Source organism: Anser cygnoides, chromosome 1 (assembly GCF_040182565.1).
Source record: "Anser cygnoides isolate HZ-2024a breed goose chromosome 1, Taihu_goose_T2T_genome, whole genome shotgun sequence".
NCBI classification, from domain to species: Eukaryota; Metazoa; Chordata; class Aves; order Anseriformes; family Anatidae; genus Anser; species Anser cygnoides.
Window position 1 is genome coordinate 79,317,662 of NC_089873.1, and position 21,397 is coordinate 79,339,058.

At 41.9% G+C, this 21,397-nt stretch overlaps 1 protein-coding gene across 23 annotated transcripts in view; it reads right to left on the reverse strand.

Moving 5' to 3' along the window:
* The window catches only part of SOX5 (SRY-box transcription factor 5), a 643,266-nt gene that overhangs the window by 271,600 nt on the left and 350,269 nt on the right, over window positions 1–21,397 (reverse strand). For 3 of the 23 annotated variants that reach the window (XM_048046783.2, XM_048046772.2, XM_048046766.2), the window contains exon 1: window positions 21,022–21,102. The exons of 10 other annotated variants lie outside the window; for them this stretch is intronic. Coding sequence is in view for 1 of the 13 variants with exons in the window: in XM_066990347.1 (XP_066846448.1) it covers window positions 20,172–20,209 (38 nt within the window). In the remaining 12 variants the exon portion in view is untranslated. Of the gene's footprint in view, window positions 1–20,171; window positions 20,325–21,021; window positions 21,107–21,397 lie in introns of those variants that run through there. 10 more of the 23 variants (XM_048046786.2, XM_066990346.1, XM_048046784.2 and 7 more) reach the window with 8 other exon arrangements.

A 21,397-nucleotide genomic window follows, 5' to 3' on the forward strand; every position in this document is an offset into this window, starting at 1 on the left:
ATGTACACGAGTCGTCCTGATTAATTCAATTGTGTCCTCAGCGTGTTTAGTGTCTGTGTAGATGGAGGAGAACAGAGTCTCACAAAGGTCTCTCTGAGGATTGAGCAAGCTTTGAAATTCCAGCTCCTGCAATGTTTCACGAAATCGAATCCAGCTCACTTGCCAGGAAGCAATAAAAGCGAACTCGGGGAGACCGCTCCTGTGAATGTATCTTAGCAGAATCAGGGTCCACTTGAGCCACAAGGGAGATAAACTTAAATAAAGCATTTCAGCACTGCCATTCCCTTTCAGCAGTCTGTAGTCTGTATTAGCAGCTAACATCTGAAGAAGGGAGAGGTTTGCTGCTTGGCAATACTGTGGTGTTAATGTAACACAATCTGTTAAATGAAAAAGCAAAATTAATTCCAATTTGGTGCCTTCACATTTCACACTCCAGAGACTCTTACGGACTGAATGAAAGACAAGAAGGGGTAGGGAAGAAAAAATTTTAGTAAATTTTTCCAAACTGAATCATCTATTTCCCTGAATTTCACCTAATTAAATCAAGAGGTAAAATGAGGGAAAATTAAGAAAGGTGTTTTATTTATGTAGGTATTTCTTAACATGTGCCTACCACAGCAAACTAAATGTTTGTCTCTGTCTGTCTTTCTCTGCCTACACCCCTTGTCTTCCCCTTGTCCCCTCCACAATTCAGATGTTTAGCCTTACTTCATCCTCACAGTAAGGAATGGATTAAGCAGAATTACTTACTGCTATGCCAATTACAGAGGGATTAATTACAACTTTGCCTCCTGTCCAGGTTGCAAGTTTGTCCACCAAAATAAAATTGAGTTCAGCTAAGTGGACAGCTGCAAACGCTGCAGAAGACAGAGCAACTAGGTTTTTCTCTTGCTATATTTGAACAGTTGGCTGCAGTGGGGTGACTTAACCTAAATTCTTAACTCTTGGCAAAAGGGTTGCACAACTGAGCTGCTGTGCTCCCCAGGCATGTAAGAGGGGGTGGCAGTAACACCTATTTGTCAATGGCATTGTGCAGATTAATCCCTTAATATTTGTAAAGCACCTTGAGATATTACCAAGGAGAGCACAATGTAGCTACAAAGTATTATCACCGTTGTAATAAACTGTGGCGTGTTCCAGATAGACTGTTTCTAGTGAACTGCCTCTGGACTTCAACTCAGGACATCTTTGGCTTCTTCAACTGCATATGCCCCATCCAAACCAAAAAACTGGAAAGCTACACAAGACCTTTTTCTTCACCAAACCGTTTCTTTCTTATTTATTTTTTTCTGATTTTTTTACTTCTCCATACCACCCACATTCACTTCCAGGCTAATTATACTTTGAAAGACAACCAGCATAAAGATGATTATAGCATACTGAGTCAAGGGAAGGCCTAGTCAAATAAACAGGACAAGTTCCCTTGGTCCATCTCTTGCTTTTTTTTTTCCACGGGATGATGAATACCCAAACCCTTATAGCCATGAACTTAGAAAATACTAAAACAACCTTTGTTTCCTCCAACCCTCCTTTTTTTTTTTTTTTTTCCTTCCCTTTTTGCCACTCCCTTACATTTCCAGCTGCACCCTCCCCAGCCTAAAAATTGCCAAGCAAACCCTCCTGTTCGGCCTGGTTACAGAATAAAATGAAGCAATTCCAAAAGACATACCACCACTACATTAAAAAAGAAAACAAAAATAAAATTAAAAAAAAAATAAAATCCAAGAACAAAGTCTCCAGTATGATACCATGATCCATTTACAACACGAAAAGTAGGACAGAAGAATGCTAGCTGTATCTCTCACACAAATTAATAAATATAAACAGTTTTCCCCCTCTTTCCTCACCTATCATTTCCTCTCCCATGCCCTTTTGCACCCCACCACAAGACTGCTGATGTTCTGCAGACGGGTGTTTTCTAGTGAGGCCGTAGCACCTCAAAGAGTTAAAAGTTCCTTTTTGACTTTAGCTCCTTCTGAAGCGTGTGAGGAGGATGCCTAACCCTGCAAAGTTATCAGCATCTTCAGCTGCTGATGATCGCAACAGAAACTTCGGGCACTCCATTTTGAGCTTTAAAATATCAGGATTATAAATTACTGTTATTGCATTTTTAAATTCACCTGTGGCAATTTTCTATAAAGTCACATGCCCTGTGAGCCTACCTGTTCTGCCTTGTTAGCCTGGTACTACTTAACACATTATAAAAGGATGTTCGTGTACAAAAAGAGCATGACACTAAATATCTCTTTCTTGCACAGAATAAATGTTACACTGTGTGTTTGGATGTTTCATCACATAAAGCATCACTGGGGACACCAGAAAAAGTACCCCATTAACTTGACTAAAACATCTTTAGAGATGTTGTTGATATAATTGTTCTGAGACTGTATTTTGCTTATAGTCTAGCTTTTTCTAACACACCAAAAAGAGACAGTATTTACCTACAGCAAAATATTTCAGTTCAGTTCTCTGCCATTATTTATTCTAGTCTTGTCATATCTATATTGCTTATATCATTACTGACACAGCTGTATGAGTAACAACATGTATCATGCCTCTATCTTTCTGTATACAACTCATATTAAAGAAGAATAGGATAGTTCAGCTAAACGAATAATTATTAAGGGTATACTCAAAAACCAGAAATCAATTCCTCATCCTAGTAATTGACTGTGGTCATTCATTATATCTCTGCTGTAGATCCTGCTCTGCTTTATAAGAGACATGTCATAACTACAGGCATTAGGAAAATTCTGCTTAAGTTTCAACTCTCTGAAAGGTAAGTATGTTAGAGTGGTCTTTTGCAACGTGATAAAAAAGAGATGAAAACAGTCAGGAAAAAGTGAATTAAGCAAGCAACAGTGCTGGTTTACTGGTATAGTGACATATTGTCTTAATACAGCTGTTTTGGGACTTCTCATACAATCTGATAACATTTCTTACTTGTACTCTCGTGCAACTGACTCCTGCTGAACACTTAGAGGTCCTGGCTTGTTTATCTGACTATGATGGAAGATACCAAATGCACATGCAGCAGAGTTTTTGAACCAAAGGACCCACATCACTAACAGGCAAACAGAATTGTCTTGGATAAGAAGCAGTTGTGTGTGCCTGGAGAGTCATGGTCATATTGCGTTGCTTTAATTCTATTCCCTTAATAAACTCAAAAAAAAGCAAAAAGCAAAAAAAAAAAAAGACATGATCCTAGCTTTCAGAGTTCAAAATGCCCATTAAAAAAAATTAAGGAAGAAACAAAAATAGGCTGTGTAAATGAAGATGTAATCAAAGTTCCAAAATTAATTTAAAATCTCTCAATCCACACAGCTGGGAAATGCAGGAGCCCAGCCTGTCTGGCTCAAGCGTGTTAATGTATGGCAGGAATCTCTTCCTGCTTATTATGATGAGTGCCTTACCTCATGATAACATGTTAAGAGGAAAGAGTCTGTGGTCTCCTTCCCATCTAGATACTTAGACAGCTTTCAGTGACTATATTACATACCCTGTAAGATACTACTTATGCCCCGCTCCTTATTCTACATCAACGTCCCACAGCAACATTATCTTTCAGTTAATACTGTCTCTGTCTCACAGGACAAAAGGAAAATATACATTCAGACTTGGATTATTAGCATTGTAAAATACATCCCACTGCCAACAAAATGTAACACATAACGATGATACTAAAAAATAATCATGAAACTAAGCTATACTAAAATGGTCCAAAATCTGTTATTTAATTGATGTCATGTACCCCCACTGAAGTTTTGCACAATTGGTTCTTCATTCCTGAAGCATGAAATCAGTCCAAGGGGACTCCAAACTATGCTGTATTTTCCATCTTTTACTTCAATAAAATATTACAAATACGTTACCATGTATCTGGGAATTTTCTGCAATCATCGTAACAAACCAATGTTTTCATAATGTCGCCACAAACCGCAGCTATTACCTCATACAAGAGCACAATGTTTTAGCCGTGCAGTGCAAACAGTAGGAACAACTTCACCATCATCTTCCAAAATAATTCCTTGAACACATCTCTCAAAAAATGGTAACAACAAAAGCTCTGACATTTCATTCCTTCTCTCCTCCTTCCCTCCTCCTTCTCAATGAACTAGAAGAAAGCAGCAAAACAAGCAGTGCCCTCTTCTACCTTCTTGTTCTTAAGAGGACCTGGATCAGTCAACGACAGCGAAATCACACTGAAGTCAACAGGAAACATTACATACATAATTTCTCCACATTTTGAAATTTAACCTGAAAACTAAAGAATAAAGCTTAAGAAAAACTGTTTAACATCTGCCTATCCCACATGTTCTAATCGAGTCATGGCAAGGTCTGGGGCAGAGCCTGAATTATACCTAAAAGATGAGCAGTGTCCCATTTTAATTTGTAAATGACATTGTTAGTTACAGGGGAAAAATTACAAAGACAAAGTGAAAATTCTTTTGTTGATGTCCTAATCTCATAGCAAGTCCAAAACCCACAGAACTTCAAAGGTGTCAAAGCCACTCAGAGCCTAACAGGACCGGCCTTTGTTTGTGTGTTCAACCTACCATATTCCTTCTCAGACTTCGCTCAGTATGATTTCAAGCAACTTACTTTTAATAAGGATTAAACCCACTTAATTGAAGTATTTTCAGACATCACATCACTATCAGGCCTGATTAATGGGTCTTGAAGTCTGCAGCAGCTAGGCTGCATTCCTTATATATTCTAAATATGACTATATATTTGCATTCTGAGTTCTTTCTCAGTTAAAAACCAGCGTGAGCAAAATAAATTCCACAATCCCACATTTTGTATACAAAGGGCATCACACATATCCTGCGACTTAAGCTATTCTCCTGAAATTATCTTAGTCTCACACAATCACACTTCAAACACCCCATATGTCCAGTTTGGTTATTCCTCCTTTAAAAAGCTAATAAATGTAATACTTAAATGCAACTGTATTTCCTCTAAAAACAATTATGTGCAGTACTTTGTGCCAGGAAAAGCATCAATAGGAATCATTAACAGCGCTTCCACTTTATTTTCGTCCCGTTTAATGGGCCCAATCCAACATCCAAGTTAAGTCAATGAGAGTCTTATAATTGTTTTCAGTAGGAGCTGGACAGAGCCCTGTGATCATAAATGAATGTGGGGCTTGTGAAAGGAGGCCGAATGACAAGCATATCCTCTGTTTATTCACACTACAATACTGCAAAGAACAAGATCAAACTTCCACATGATGCTCCTAGCAAGAGCTGCACAGGAGCCAGTAATAAAAGCTTTGGAGGTGAGGGCAAACAGTGCTCTCTGGACTTGCTCAGTCTTTGCACTCTTTTCTAAGACTACCACTAAGGGCATCAAACTCCTCCAAACACAACCCAAGTTCTCATTTACTGAAAACCGGACTGACACAAGATACTCAGTGCCTGGTGAGAAGTGAATTTTAGCTATTCCTCTCCTGAAGTGTTCTTAAAATTTTAAAAACACAATAAAAGACCCACTACTTGGTGCTACAAGTACCCTCCTGTTCAACGGGGTTATTTTCATCTCAAAGAAAGAATGAGTCATCTGCACAATAGTTCACAATTGCAAAGCATGTGTATTGCATTATTGAATTCTACCTGATAAACAGGTCTAAATACACAGATCAATTTATTTCAGACACTCACTTTGACATTTCATATGGATAAAAGTAAGGACAGAGAAAAATGAGCTCAGATTTTCTCCCAGACACCCCTGGGAGTGGTATATTTCTAAATAAATTAGATACATGAGCCAAACTATTAAAAACATTATTTTACTCCAAAATTCTTGAAGGGCACACACATTTTTGTATTAGCTGGCTCACATGAAATTCTTTCACACAGTTATTTTTTATTTCTTTACAAAAACCATACATTCTTCCTACACATTTGTCCTTTCCTCCTGCTTTCAGTGCTAAATAATACAACAGAATCTTTGAAAATACAGATGTTACATAGCCTTTGAAATGTAGGAGCCAACTTCATTCCGGAGACATTCAAAACTGTAGATAGAACTTCCTGGAAGGCACACACAGCACATGATGCTTCAAGGGATTTCCAGAGTCCTGTGCTGACATGGACCTGACCTCACCTTCCTCCATACTCTGGAGCTAGATGGTCAAAGAAACTGGCACTCCTGAATATCATTAACCTCACTTTATTTTGGATCATGACAACGACAGGCAATGAAAAAAGCTGGAGTTCAACCTTTGAACCATTATTTACACCCAGCCTCAGTGCAAATGCCACTGTAACCTGATGGGAAGGTTGAACTGGCCAAAATCCAGGAGAACGAGCCACACCAGATCTAACAAGTGCATCTTCCTCTGCTGATCATCCTCTCTCCATCTCAAGCTTTTCTCCAGTCAGATGTTTAAACTTAATGGGAAGGGTGATGTGATGCACCAGGTTGTTTAAGACCAACAGCACACGACCCATCTAGAATTTTAGCAGTGGAAAGTAGGGAAAAAAAGAGGAGATAGACAGCTATTTATTCTGTCCTTATTAACACCACGAGGGAACTTGGGTTAACAGGGTAAATCAAATCAAACAGTTCATGGACCCAGCTTGAAAGCTGCCATTTTAATCAAAAGCAGGACAACTGGCAGGTTGCTCCAAGCCACAGTTGCACTCTCCTACCCTCGGACACCTCCTTTTCCCAATCCTCCCTCCCGTACCACCAGCTGCTGCCTCAGGTTTGACCTGTCATGCACCCACCCTGGAAATTCCTTCAAACCACAGTGGACTGGAGGCATCTACAGAAAATAAATTGACAATAAATATGACTATTACCTAAATGGAGAGGGAGGCGAAGCTACGAAAATGACCAGAGTGTTGACATTGGTCAAATAGACTTTCCCTTCTAAAATTTCCAAGAACACACGGCCGTATAGTAAAGGCTTCATTATGAGCCCACTCGTTGCATTTCTTACAGAATTTCTTCTCACCCACCCCTGAATACAGGAGCTTATTCTTGTGTGATTATTAATGCTGAAGAGCTAATAGGCTGCTATATCCCACTCTTGAAGAAACCCATTTTATGGCGTGCAACACGAAGAAGTGTTTCACTAAGAAACCGGTTAAATAACTTCAGTACAGTTGCTATGGGAAGACATGGTGGCCAGAGAACTAGCGTCTTTGCTTTTGCTTTCCATTAGGATCACCATTTAAATGGCCACAGAATTTTCTTAAGCTTAATAGACTTGTTGTTTTAATCTCTACCTCTCAGATATGGTGCTTCCCATAAAAATGTAGAAAGCATGCTTGTCGGGGAGGAGGTGAAAGAAGAGTTGAGGAAGGAAGAGACAGGACAGGAATAACACACAGGACCTTGAGTCTATTAGCCAGTTAGGGCTATAAAACCTTAATACTGTTAAGACTTATTTCACAGGCATTTTTCAAAAAGTTGGATTTTTGCTGTCCGTACATTACGATTCACCTAAAACTATTTGGAAGCTTTAAAGTTGCCAGTATTATCATCATTTTATCCATTGAGATTCAACTTTATCTTTCTTTCATCATCTCAGATGCTCTCTATAAAAAGACAAGCCCATGCAAATGAAATGCAATAGTTAAAAGCAGTACTTTCTCAAGACTACATAACTTAGAGAAAAGGAATCTTTATAAAATGAGAATGAAAATAACAATTAGTCCTTTTATTCACTCTCCTAACATCCCAGAAGCAAACAATCCAGCCCTACTTTTAAATGAAAAGTACATTTATTGAGAAAAGCATTCAGCAACGTTATGATCTGACATGAGCAGCTCTCTAGTCACAGCAGCAAGAAACCTTTAGCCCTGTCCAAAGGTGTTAACAATGTAGTACTAATGTGACACGGCACTAAATGGATGGCCAAACACAGAGGCTTTGTTACATGCAGGGGGTTGAATTTTCGTCATCTTTTTCCAAACACGCACCTAAGGAAAACATTCACAAATGCCTTCATTAAAAACGGTAAAAGCAAAGAAGCTGCATATTTTATCCTGTATATTTTTAGGATACATCTAGCAAAGGCAAAGAAAGAATACCTAAATTGCTAACAAAAAGTGAAAGCTCCAAATGTTTTTGATTTTTTGTACACTGTATCTTCTTTTGCTTAACCTATTAGGAGTTAAACATGGGCTGGACAGAGTATGAAATTAACGCATACTTGAATCCTCTCCTAACTTACAATTTTTTGTATATTTTGCAAATGGTTCTCTACCAAAGATTTTATACAGTTTGATTCATTCTAAATCTTTAAACAGATGAATTGAGTCAAAATCATTGCATTATATGCCTGTAATTTATGCTATCAACTTTGTTTTCCACCACTGCACCACTAAAGGAAAACTGCTGTCCTGATTTAAAGCTGTAAATTCAGATCAAATGGGAAAGTGTTAGATTCAGAAGGGCTTTTGGTCCATTAACTTCCATGCTGATTTGACACGCTCTGCAGTGCTTGGGCAACAGACTCTGCCATACAACGTATTCCTAAGCAAACAGTGCTTTGTGTCATAAACCATCTGGGGTGTCAGCTCCAAGGGCCACTCATCTAAACTCCTCTGATACATTTGGAAATGCTGAGGTGCAGAACAGAAAGTTTTCTCCACCACAATATCCCTTTAGCAAGGTTAAGGAGACAGCGCCGTCAGAGGAATGATGGAAGGAAAAAAATTTTGGCTGAGGCAGTTGTTTTCATTATTCCACTGAAGAAAATCATTGGATACACAAGCTTTCTGAAAACACTATGATTTTTCTAAGGTACCAATAGAAGTGATACCATTCATAACCTGGACAGTGCTCCCTTTCATATCAGAGCCTATAGTCGCAAAGCTAAGTGCCAAGCAGATGGTTGAAATCTGTTTTGTATAAAAAGTGTGTGCACGCTTTTTTTTTTTTCTTTTCAGATTGAGTTCTTTGTATTCATATTCAGGCCTAGGTTCTAGCCATCAAAACACTGGCACTGAAGCAATCATTAGCAGCATTTTAGACAACTGGCAACTAAGGTATTCGCAGTTCTCCACAAAATGTTCAGCTAATATCTCCCAGATGTATAATTAAGGCAAAAGATCATCTTCTTAAATTGGTATCAGTGCTTTGGATGGCCTTTCAATAGACTGCATATGTATGTAAAAAGCTATTTTATTTATCTTCCTTTTTTTTTTTTTTAAATAATTTTCTAACTTTTATTATGCTCTATTTTTTAGAGCTGCTTTTAAAAATACAGGCTTCCACAGCAGACTCTACCCCACTATAACAACAGCAACTTCACTCATCTTGTTTTCACCTTTCTAATAAATGCCGAGAAGTAAATTCTATAAATTATTGCAGTAATAAGGCTCTGCCTTTCTTATTTGATGACCATTGATTAAATAATATGCTTTATTTGGTTTATTTGATCTAATACAGAAATATACGAAAGGCTATGCTGTTCTGCAGGGGTCTGCTCCAGACAAGGGCAGCTAGCCCTCCAAGAATCGCTGATGTATCTGCTGCTGTTACGCCCAATAACCCGGAGCACGTCACCTCCATTTTGGGTATCCCTTTCACGTCGTTTGTCAATAGGCTGCTTATCACCACAAAGAGCAAATCCAGAAATACTCACCAGTATGGGGTTCTGCTACCTGCCCGGGGTTCTCATGGAGTCTGGGAGCTGCAGACAATAATTTGCCTGGTGACTAATTAACAGAGGTCACAGTTTTGACAACCAAGGTTATCAAACACAAGTATAGTTGGTAGACTGCATTTTTTGTGCAGCGGTCTCGCTTCAGACTGTGGTGGCCACAACCGGGAGTTACTACCTTAGAAAACACAGTTTCAAAACAAAGATTAATTTTCCGTACAGTGCCAAGTCCACTAAGGCCCAGATGTTAGCTCTGGCAGAATTCAGGTGAATTTTTCATCACCGCCAGGCTGATGGCTCTAATCTGCCAGAGACACCATGTTATTTAGGAGGAGTAGCTAGTTAACATGTCTTTACAGCACGCTCATACAGAACTTCTGAAATCTACAGATCTGCAGAAGCCTGCAGAAGCCTCTACAAGTGCTTTAGAAATTCGGGCTGCATTGCAACCAATGCAAGTTAGCTGCACATTACAGAAAGTCAGGATTCTGCTCCACAATCTTCTCACTAACCACCACTTCGTGCTGTCCTGGTTTACCAAGGTGAAAAACACCAGCCTTTTTCACAGAGTTGAGCAGAACATTAATTAATTAGGCTTACGCTTTTAGGACCTGACACTGAACTTCAGTGCCAGCGAGACCAAACACTCGGTGTGAATAGCCACCTTTTAAAATGATGCCTTGGCTGGCCCTATCACAAAATAGGTTGTTGTGAACACACTGCTGAATAACTACTACTGAAATACTATGGCACATGCCTGATTATAATCCATTATCTTGAAAGTAGTCTCCCTCTTAAAAAGCTTATCAAAGAAAATAACTTAATAGCTCAGTCATAATATTCATAGGCTACACAGATCAAATCCACTTAGGACTCCTTACTTTATACTACACTCTGTTGAGAAAATGGGTAAGAGACACAACACAGAGGCCGGATCTAAACCTACCTGCAGAGCCCACCGATTCAGCTCAACTCTTACTGAGCATGCAGTTGGAAACGGAAAAAAATACCGAAACGGATTAGGAGAACTTTCAACATGAATAACAAAATAATTCCTCCCTCTTAATAAGCTTGTCTCATTTCCTTCATTTTGGATCTCTGTCGCACATTTAAAAAAACAGATGTCAGGAACGCGGGTAGGAATCACCGTGCGTTTTGTGTTTTGTACCATGCTTTTTGCTTTTAAGCTAGTTGGTTTGCTCGCTGCGGCTGCCTGCACCGCTGCGTTCGGTAGAGTCTGTTCCTCACATTAATACTCTCCATGTGAAGAATTTTTTCCTGGACTCCCCCAGTGCCTGGTCCTTAGGTTATAAAACATCTGACAGCTCTTGTACATATGGCTGAAGATGTTAATTGTTCTCCGGGATGAAACCCTTTCTGGACTCTTGGTTACACACACCGTCTTTCAATTGGCTGCCTAGCCGCTGCCACCTAACCTCAGTTCTCCCCAGTAGCCTCCAGGTAGGGAGTTCACGCTCCAACAACTGGCAGGGCTGGAGACGGTATTCCCTGCCAGCCCTCACCAGCACGGCCCAGGCAGTAAATATTTCTGTACTTTATACTGTTATTTATACTCCAAAGTCCCTGTTTTAAATATTTAAGTAATTCCAATCTTACATTTTCATCTTGTTAGAAGGAGACCTTTAGAAATTATAATTGGGCAGACAGAAGTCTGTAATTTGCAGTTCTATGGAGCTCAAGATGGAAAAGGATGGTTTAGAGGTCAAAAAACAGGACTAGCAGTCAATATCTCTAGTTTTTAAACCCATCCATGCAAACAATTATGTGACACTGTCCCTCAGTTTTCTCATCTACAGGTTGAGGCTAATCTTGCTTCCCAATTGGAAGAGCACAGGAATCTTCCTGATTTGTATATTAATGCTTTCCAAATGCTCTGGATTCCCAAACAGAAGACATTAGAGGAAGTATGATTAACAATATCTGTACTTCTAGCAGTAAAGCAACTTCTACATATATATGTGTAAAAAATACACAGAGATAGAACACACATACACATGTATTACTCGATTTAAAAACTCTAAAGCACAGTTTCAGGACTAAAATCTCATTCATGAACCATGCTAGGGATCTCTTACCTACTCTCTGTTTCTGAATTTTTCCCATACAAAGACACATTGATATTAGTCTAAGCTCCAAGCACAAAGGGTGCTCTGTGGAATGGAAAGAAACCTTCTTTTTTGTGTTTGTACAGTGACGAGCATAATGGGGTCCTGATTCAGGATGCCTGTACTCTACAAAAACACACTAAATCAATGACACTAATACACATGCAGATTATCTATAAAAGAAATGCATGGCATACTCGAGAGCAATACAGTATTTTTCTCCAACTTTGCATGGTATTTCACACAAGCACCACAGCCTACTGTTTTACTGAGTCACACAATTAGTTTCAAAGTTTAGGCAAAGAGATCAAATCTGAGCAGAACTTACAAAGCACAAGCAAAGGACGAGAGTCTTCCACTGAGAAATTCTGCTGCATTCCCATCTCAGTTGCAAAAGCAGAATGAACTCTATGTTCATATGGTTTTAACAAAGATGAGTCAATAGCCACCTTTACAATACACTGCCCATAAATATCTACTTAAATCTCAAAAAAGTACGCGCAAAAGACAAACCAAAGGCAGAATCTGAAAATACAAGTGTATTTTCTGTGTCTCTGTGCACTTCAAACTCACAAAAGCTTGGATATTTTTAATGGAAGTGGAAAAGAAATCTATTTGGCTTTACGCAGCAACTGCAAAATGAAACTGTACCAAAAGAATTATGTTGCATGCTCTGTTTTCACTTGATTTCATTTAGCTTTTTAGTTCTATTTCAGTTTTGTTTCATTTAGCTTTTTTTTTTTTTTTTTAATAATCATCATGTTTTGGTGATTCACATTTCACACCAGCACAGGAACAAGTCATGTAAATACAACACAACAAAATGACCCAGTTTGTTAATAGACATGCCAAACGGGTAAGAACATCCTTCCCTCCGCCCTTATCAACCATCACCTTCCCACACATCTCATTTCTATCCAAAAAAGCCTCTGCCCCAGTGAGGCCACAGCATCAAAATTTAGGGAGAAAGCCCTATGAATAGAAACCTGACTAAAGCTTTGGAGAAAATGCTTCCAAGTCTTGTTTCAAAAAGTGACTGCAGTGAGGCCGCTAAGGGAATTTCTCTGGAAACCATAAGCTTCTCCACAGTCAAAGGCAGCATGGGCAGCACTACAGCAAGCCAATGCCCCCTCCCAGCAAAGAGCTCCACCAAAGCGCCCCAACCCTAATGCAGGCAGGCTGCCTCCAGCGGTGAAAGGACACTGGATGCTTCGTGCTCGCCATTAAACTTTCTCTTGTTTAAAACAAGAAATACCTCTAAAGTGTCTACATTATAAAGGCTGTACGCAAAGTTGCATTTAGGTCTTTCAGGCTGCGATGAATTTTAGTCACATCCCATTCAATGAAAGTACAGCCTCTTTGAGACTCTCAGCAAACGGCAGATAACAGCTTAATGTAATCCAGTAACAGGACACTGCAAACTACAGAGAACAAACAGGAATGTGTCTGCTTGCGTGCACACTCATTCTTGTGTTTTTCTAGGCTCACACTTTTAATTGGCCGAAGAACTTTGGTGAAATCTTTCCAATTAACTGTGCTAAGAAAGTAAGAACAAAATTCTGAATTGTTCAGAGCCACTAACATTTTCCTTACTCTTGGTCTTATGCTATCTGTTGAGTTGGCAAGTAGCTCCATCTCACCGTCAGAATGATTATCGTTGCCCATGCCCAACCTGGGAGATGAATGAATGAAATATGGGACATTTTTTTCACTCCCACATTCTTAAAATCAAGAAAACAACAAGCTCAGCACCAAAGAAACCAAGAGGATGACAAATTGCATGAGTTTTTCTTTACATAAACTACATTCCTTGTTCTCTTTTCTCCCGAGCTACAAAGGTTCATGAAGTACAGGAGATGAAGACAATGGTCTTAACTATGCAAAAATAATACATTTCCCCCACACAGAGTTCCTCACTGCTAAAAAGAACTCTGGTTCTTCTGGCAAGAAAATTCAACGTCTATTCATTCCGCTTATGTTTTTGCCCCAAAAGTAATGGGATTATGCTAAGATTAGTAAAACAGAAACAAATATGCATTAATAAGACTAAAATATAACCACACAGAAAAGTTAGCACTAAGGTAATGTTTTATGATATACTGAGATTGAATAGCACACAGACACCCACATTCTATGGAAAAAAAAAAAAGAAAAAAAAAAGCAATTAAGTCTGTCTATATGAACTTGAGAAAACACAACAGAAGTATACAGTAAAGCAGAAATAAAATAAAATTATTATAGATGTCAAAAAGCAATTGCTGATATGAATTTCCATGCTTGGTCTTTCAAAAAAAATGTACAAAAAGGCAATCTATTATATCAAACATCAATTTTAAAAATAACAAACATAATTACAGTATAGCCTTTATATTTACGTACAGAATGACTGAGAAATGTTACCTGATTAATCCCCCAACACTTTTAAGGGAAACAAGGTCAGCTCCAATTTCAAACTTTCAAAGCGAGCCCCAAGCTTTCTCTCATTTTCACTTTAACTATCTATGTTCTACAAGTCAAAAATCGCACCATCACGTTGAACAAAATTTTTTTTCTTAAAGTGACAGACGGACAATTCGAAGAGAAGTACCTTGACAGACCCAAACGGGGTGTAGGACAACGTTCAGAAGTGTCCTTATGACTAGCCAGCTAAGCCACCCCCGCAAGCACACCACAGCATGGGCGCCACCTCGCCCGCTCCTCAGCTGCACAGTAACACCTGGCAGTTCCAGCGACCAAAATCCAGCTCTGTGCCTCCTCTCTTTCTTTTTCTGCTAAGAACAAACAAACACTGCACCCATTCTTAAAAACCAAAAAAAACCAAAAAAAAACCACTAGGTGCAGGAGCAATGCAGGGAGCTGCTTTCCCAGTCCCCAAACACTTCCTCCAGTCTTTCCAGACGCACGACCCCACGGTGCTTCAGAGACCTCCTCTACACCGGGCTCGGCCTCAGGGACAGACCCAGCCCCTGGGGTGGCCCCGTGGGACTCCTCACCCTGCGGTGCCCCGCTGGCGGCTGTCTGGGCCCGACAGAGCGTGGAGAAGCATCCCAGGACCAGGCCGCCCTGTGGGCTGGGGGGTGCCTGCTGCCCAAGGCCGGGCAGAGAAATGCCAGTGGGCTCCCAAGTCCTCCAAGTAACTTCAACTGGCAGAGGTGCTGCAAGGACGTGGCCAGGATCTGCTTAGCTTGCAGTGTAATTTTCAAGGTATTCAAATAAAACGCGATTTTTTTCCGCTTGTAAGAAGTACCGGAGACTTGACGCGTGTTCCAAGAGATAAAAATTCACGAATATTTTCAAAAGGAAAAGCGCTTTGCTTCTAAGGATGCTCCTTGTTAAGCCCGCTCTTTGCCATCAGCAGAGACGTACCACAGCTATGGATTAATTGCTGCGAGCACTCCTTTCCTCTTGACCACTGCAGCAGAACTCACAGGCACTGAATGTTTCCAGTGCGCGCAGGTACAACGGGACAATATTTTTCCCCTCCACTTAAAAGTTAATTATACTTAAACCAGGCCAGAGCAAGAAATTCATAAAAAAAAAAAAAAAAAACAAGAGGATGTCAAACTCACTTCTGCAAGAGTTGCTAAGGCAGAGGTAGCTGACACGCAAACTTCAACATTAAGAGATTATTTTAAAGTACAGTATGAAAGCACGCAAAGAAACTGTAAATCTACCTTGGGAGATACTCTTTCTCCTGTATAAATATTATATATATTTTTAAACACAGCTACTGATACATCGCATTACACGGACGTGAATGCCTATCCTATTATCAGGGAACTTCACATTAAAGGAACTCAGCTGGATACTATGTGCTTCTCAAACGGTAAAGCCATAAATGCTCGTTAAAAGCTCCCCGAGAAGTAGTAAATATTTTGTAAACTAGTTATGTATTTAAGATCTCTGGACAGCAAGAGAAGGAAAAACAATTCCTCTCCCATCTAAAGGTACCAATCAAACACACTATGCACATAAACATCGCAAGATGCTTGGTGGGAGAGTGTATGTGTTTGTGTGTGTTTTAATTAACTCCTTGAATGCATACGATGAGCCAGCCACCCAGAATTAGTAATGCCAAACTCCCGATTTGATTCAAATGCAGTGAATACAACAGTGGGATTGTGCAGGCTGGTGTGTCACTCATCACTTCTCTCATCTGCGCTTTCTTTGCGTTCCAAGTCTAGTTCACAATTGCAGCAACTGGTAAATTATTGAGATGTTCATTAAAATCTATAATCTGTAACAGTCATCTTCTTCCTCAATAAGCATAAGCACCACAAATGAAATTAGCGCACACAGGACATTAATGAGTAGCCTGCGAATGCATTAATTCCTTCAGACTCATCTCAGAGAAATAAAATCGTGTCAATTTTTGTCACGGCAAAGAACAACCGTCTGAAACTTTTAACTGGCACTACATTCGTGTTTCAGATCCCAAACCCCTAGACCTAAATGCGCAAGCAATAAAGTCATTTTCTGAAAGCATCTCCATGGAAGGCAAATGTTATTCAGCCCAGTATTAAAGAAATCTTGTTGTCTTACTTTAAATGAAGGAATAATCGCTCTCACTTCTACAGGTAGATTTTAGGAGAGTGGGACATCATTCTGAGCAAGCCGGTTGATAGAAAGGCATTATTCTTTCTCCAAAAATTCCCAGCAAACGCAGTAGAAGAAGAAAGCTTTTAGGGTAACTTTAGCTAAGAAAAGCACTTAGGAATACGCAAAGTTTCCTTTTAGGAAAATGATTTCTCCATTTGACAGTGTTGGTACAACCCCAAAATAAATTCAGTGGGAGTCTGAAATGACTCGTGCAGTGCAGCAGTGAAGCAGCTAAGTATATTTTTCTCCTCCCAGCAGAGGCTTGCTTTACATCTTTGAGCCTCTCCTCTCTACACGCTATTCACTAGCGCACGGAATGTTTCCAGGGCACAGAAATGGTGACTGCCAATGCTAAACTTGTTCTCCTGTCCCCATCCCCACTGCTCCCATCCACGCCTTTTGTCTTTTCTAGCTCTTCCTTTTTTCCTGTGGAAGCACTAACCTAACCTTCTTTCTTCCACTTTACCTTGAATTGGCATATTCAAAAAAAAAAAAAAAAAAAAAAAAAAGGAAACAGAAAAGAATGCAAAAGAGAAAGAGAAAGGATGTCACTTTGTCCTGATGCCTAGCATAGCCTCTCTCTCAGTCTACAGAGAAATGTAAATATGCAGTAATTAATTTGGGTTTAAGAACATTCCATACACTAGGGACATTGTTAAGCAGTCACTTTATCTATTTTTCATTTAACAGATTTTATTAAGACATTAAAACTTTATGTTGGGCATTTTTGAGATCTTATCATTCGGTAAATTTCACAGCTGTCCATGATGGTTCTGGCCGCATTATCTCTACCTTTTCCTCAAAGTAAACTTTCTTTCTATTGCAGCCGTACCTGATATATTTAAGCATGATAACTCATCTTAAAAATAAACTTAAAAAAGAGAAAAAAAGGCAAAAGAAAAGTTATCATTTTTGAGACCTATAAAGCCAATTCAGAGTGCCACAGGTACATCACAAAGTATGTCCCAGAAGTTAATCTTGCCCTCTGTAATAAACAGAGCAGATTCCAGTTATAATTTCTTCCTACTACCTTTCTGCAAACATCATCCCCCTCAGCATATGCGTTGTGATGCTCCTCTCTATCAAGCAACGGAACTGCCACAAACAGAAAGAAAGAAGTGCTAGTAACTTCTCGGGAAAGCACGAAAGCCCTCACATTTTTGGTACGGTAATTAATTATACATGCCAATTCACAAAATCTAGTGCAATTTACTACTGATGCTGAACGAATTAATGAATGTTTATTTGTCTGACACTCAGGATCATTTTCATTCCAAGCGCGTACCACAGATGCCCGTGATAATGACCACAGACGCGAGAGAAGCCCCCTTGATTCAGATCTCTCGAGTTGGGGTGACTCAGACTGCAAGCAGTCCAGAAACTTCACCAGGATACACTGACACATCACGGAAAAGACAACAGGGAAAGCAGAACAACCTTCCGAGATACAGGCAGACACTCGGAAATCTGAACTGCAAACAACTCTGCCTGACAAATCTTTACCTCCTTGCAATTCGCTGTTCGAGTTTAAAAGGGGACAGTGGGAGACGGGCAGCAGCAGCACAACCGAACTCAGTCATGCAGATAGGACATGTGGGACCCCAGCGACTGCAGAAATGTGCTCCAAGAACAGCGCCTGCTGCAGATCTGGGCAAATAACCTGCTACGAATGCCTAAAACCCAATCCTCATACATCGTGCATATGTACACACGTGAACCCCGTGAGCGTGTGTGTGTCTGTGCATCTGTGTGTGAGAGACAGTGCGTCCTCATGGCTGTTTTCTGATAAATACACATATATTACATGGACAGTATCTACTCTGCGTATATGTGTGTAACTATAGTCAAACACACACAATGTAAACAAATGGTAATGATTAACAGAGATATTGGTTTGTATTACCAATTTCAACTGCAGGGGGAAAATTATAAAATAAATAAATAAATAAATAAATAAATTGTATGTCCCGAGGTTCGTTTTTATTGCTTCCCATTTCTACCGCTTGCTATTATCTGCATAGCAAAAGGAGAGCAGTTTATTGATTATTTAACTAGAATGTTTACAAGAGCAAAGCTGGGATCCCTGAAAATGAATCGTATGCCTAGAAATAAAGAGCAGAGAAGCTTGCTTTATTTCTGTAGAAGATGTTTTGTCCAAAAGAATTTGTTTGTATATAAAATTTAGATAAATATATACGATACAGAGAGACTTCAGAGGAAAAACAAAAAAGTCCAGCATCCAGAAAATGAAACAACTTCATTCTGCTTCGCAGGCTTTATAAGCATGCTGTTCATCGCAAAGTTCAAAGAATAATCTAAACCGCTTGCTTATAAATTTCTACGTATGATCTTAGTGATGCAGATGAAATACTTTGGTCTACTAATTGCATGAGCGAGACAAGCGCGTTGCTGTGATGCTACACCAGATTCGACACCAGAAACAGTACCAGTTTCCCCAGGTAGTTGAACTAAGTTGATGCAATGCACGTGAACAAAACCATCTTTTCCTATTACCATAATAATAACAAACCAGAGGAAAACGCTGAATACTCCAAGCAAGTCTGGAAAATTAATTGTATTAAGGGAGCCCTTGGAGCAGCGCAGCAACACCAATTCCACTTTCTAGCAAGGAAGTGTTCTGGTTGCAGAAAGAGGGTCGAAAGCGTTAAAATAGTTCTTTTCTGCGTTTCCCGATTTTATTTTTCTCCGATCTCTTAATTCAAGCGCTTCATCCCGTCCTTTCCGTGCACGCGTGTTCCTCAGCCCACTTAAAGTGTTTTTATCTTGCCTTCTTTTCTATGCCTTTCCTACCCAATTCGGGAGTTTTGAGCGATGAACAGCTTGACTTAGCATATTTTTAACCAGCTGGTCTAGCACCTAGCTTGCATTGCATAGTCGGATACAACCAAATGTTTATACAGGAGGTAGCTTTCACGGAGTTGAAGGAGGGAGAGGGGAAGAAAAAAAAAAAAAGAAGAACAAGAAGAAGAACAAGAAGAAGAAGAACAAGAAGAAGAAGAACAAGAAGAAGAAGAACAAGAAGAAGAAGAAGAGAAGCCCGGGCAGCGCATCCCGCCCTCCTTTATCCCCGCACAAGTTGGAGCTGCCGGCGGCGGCCGGCCCCGGGACCCCCGGCGGGGCGGGAAGCCCCGGCCGCCAGCTGCGGGGGTGCAGGGGGAGGCTCGGGGGGCTCGGGGGGCCCGGGGGGCAGCTGCGGGGGTCCCGACGGACTTTCCCCGCTCGGCGGCCCCGCGGTGCCCGGGGGAGCCGCGCTGCCGGCCGAGCAACAAAAGGGCGTGCGCTCCGCCGGGCGGCCGCCAAACTTTCCCGGGAGGGCGCGGCGAAGCGGGCCCCCCCTTCCCTTGCCTTCCCCTCTCTTCCCTGCCCTTCCCCTCCCTTCCCTTCCCTTCCCCTCCCCTCCCTCCCTCCCTCCCGCAGTCCCCCGCCGCCGCGCACCCCGGGGCAGCCCCGGTGCTGGGGGAAAGGGGGGGGTTGTGCTACCGCCCCGCCCCCCCGCCCGGCGGACACGCGGTTTGCACGCTGCTTTTTTTTGGGGGGGGAAAGGGGGGAAAAAGGGGAAGGGGGGGCGCAGCGTGCGCCCGAATTGCGCCCCGCGGCCGCGCCGCAGGGCAGCGGAGACGCGCGGCGGGGCGCGGGGAGAGCGACCGAGAAGCGCGCCGGAGAAACGCGTAATAAAGAAGGGGGGATGATAATAATAATAATAATTTAAAAAATAATAATAAGAGCACCCCCCCAACCCGAATCGCAGCGCCCCCCCCTCCTTCCCCAGCCCCCCCCCCCCCCGCCCCGCCAACTCGCCTCACCTTTCAAACTCCTGAGGTAAATCAGGGTCAGTGAGCATGCTGGAAAAGCGCAGTTTCCCTTTGTCACAGCAGCCACCTACGGTCGCCTCCGACTGAACCTGTCAAGTGAGCCCGAGCCCTCCACACCGATGGATTTTCTCTCCCTCCCTCCCTCCTCCCTCCCTCCCTCCCGGCGCGCTCGCTCTGAGCGAGGGCTCCTTGACCAGGCTCTTAAAGGGGCCGCGCCTCGCCGCAGACGAGCCCCCCCCCCCCCGGGTCCCCCCCCGGTGTCCCCCTCCAGTCCCCCCCGGGGGTCCGGTCCCCGCCGCGGAAGGCGGCTGGGGGAACGGGATGGGGGAGCGGGGCGGGGGGGGGGCGCGGGTTTTGGGGTGAGGGGGTGGGGGGGGGTGAGAAAAAATTGTAAAATAAATTGGGGAAAAAAAATGTGGGGGGGGGAGAGCGGCAAAAACAAAAATAAAAGCCCGGCAATCCACCTAAAGCGGCGAACCGGGAGCAAATCCCCTGCTCTGGGGAAGATCAGCGGAGAAAGAAGATAAAACAAGAGCAGACTGATTAAATTGAAACAGTTATCAACTCTGCGCGGGTTGAAATAGGGGAGAAAAGATTAGACACATAAAAATGTTACCAAAGGCATTTGTACTCCGAAGAATTTTCATTCCTTTCTCCCCCCCTCCCTCCCTGGTCTCTCTCTTTCTCTCCCTCTTTCTCTCTCTTTGGGGAGGGGAAAGAAGAAAAAAAAAACACACAACACAACAATCAGGCATTGTTCTGAGGGAAGAAAAGCAACTTTGACAGATTGAAATATAGCAGAGGCCCCTTCAAGGAAACCTGTAAACAACTTGTCACTCACTCTGTCGGTCTCACTGTTAGCTCTTGCTTTCCACAAAGTGCTGTGAACCGGCCTGGCAACGCCACCAAAGTTTCCTCGGCTCCAAACTCCATCAACCGGCCCCGCACGCCAGCACCGCCAGCACGAACGACGACCACCACCGCCTCCCCTTCCTCCTGCCGGGACTCCTGGTGCTGGGGGGGGGGGCAGCTTTCTCCCCCCAAGGCCCCCAGCACACCCCTCTCCTCCGAGCCCCCCCGGTCCCCCTGCCCGGCTGCCGCAGCCAGGTGAGGATCTGGGTGCTGCAGGTGATGCCCCGAGGAAATTCCCCTTGCAGCCCCCTGGAGCAGAGCTGGGTGCCTTGCCCGGCCAGCGGTCCGCCTGGCACCGAGCTCCC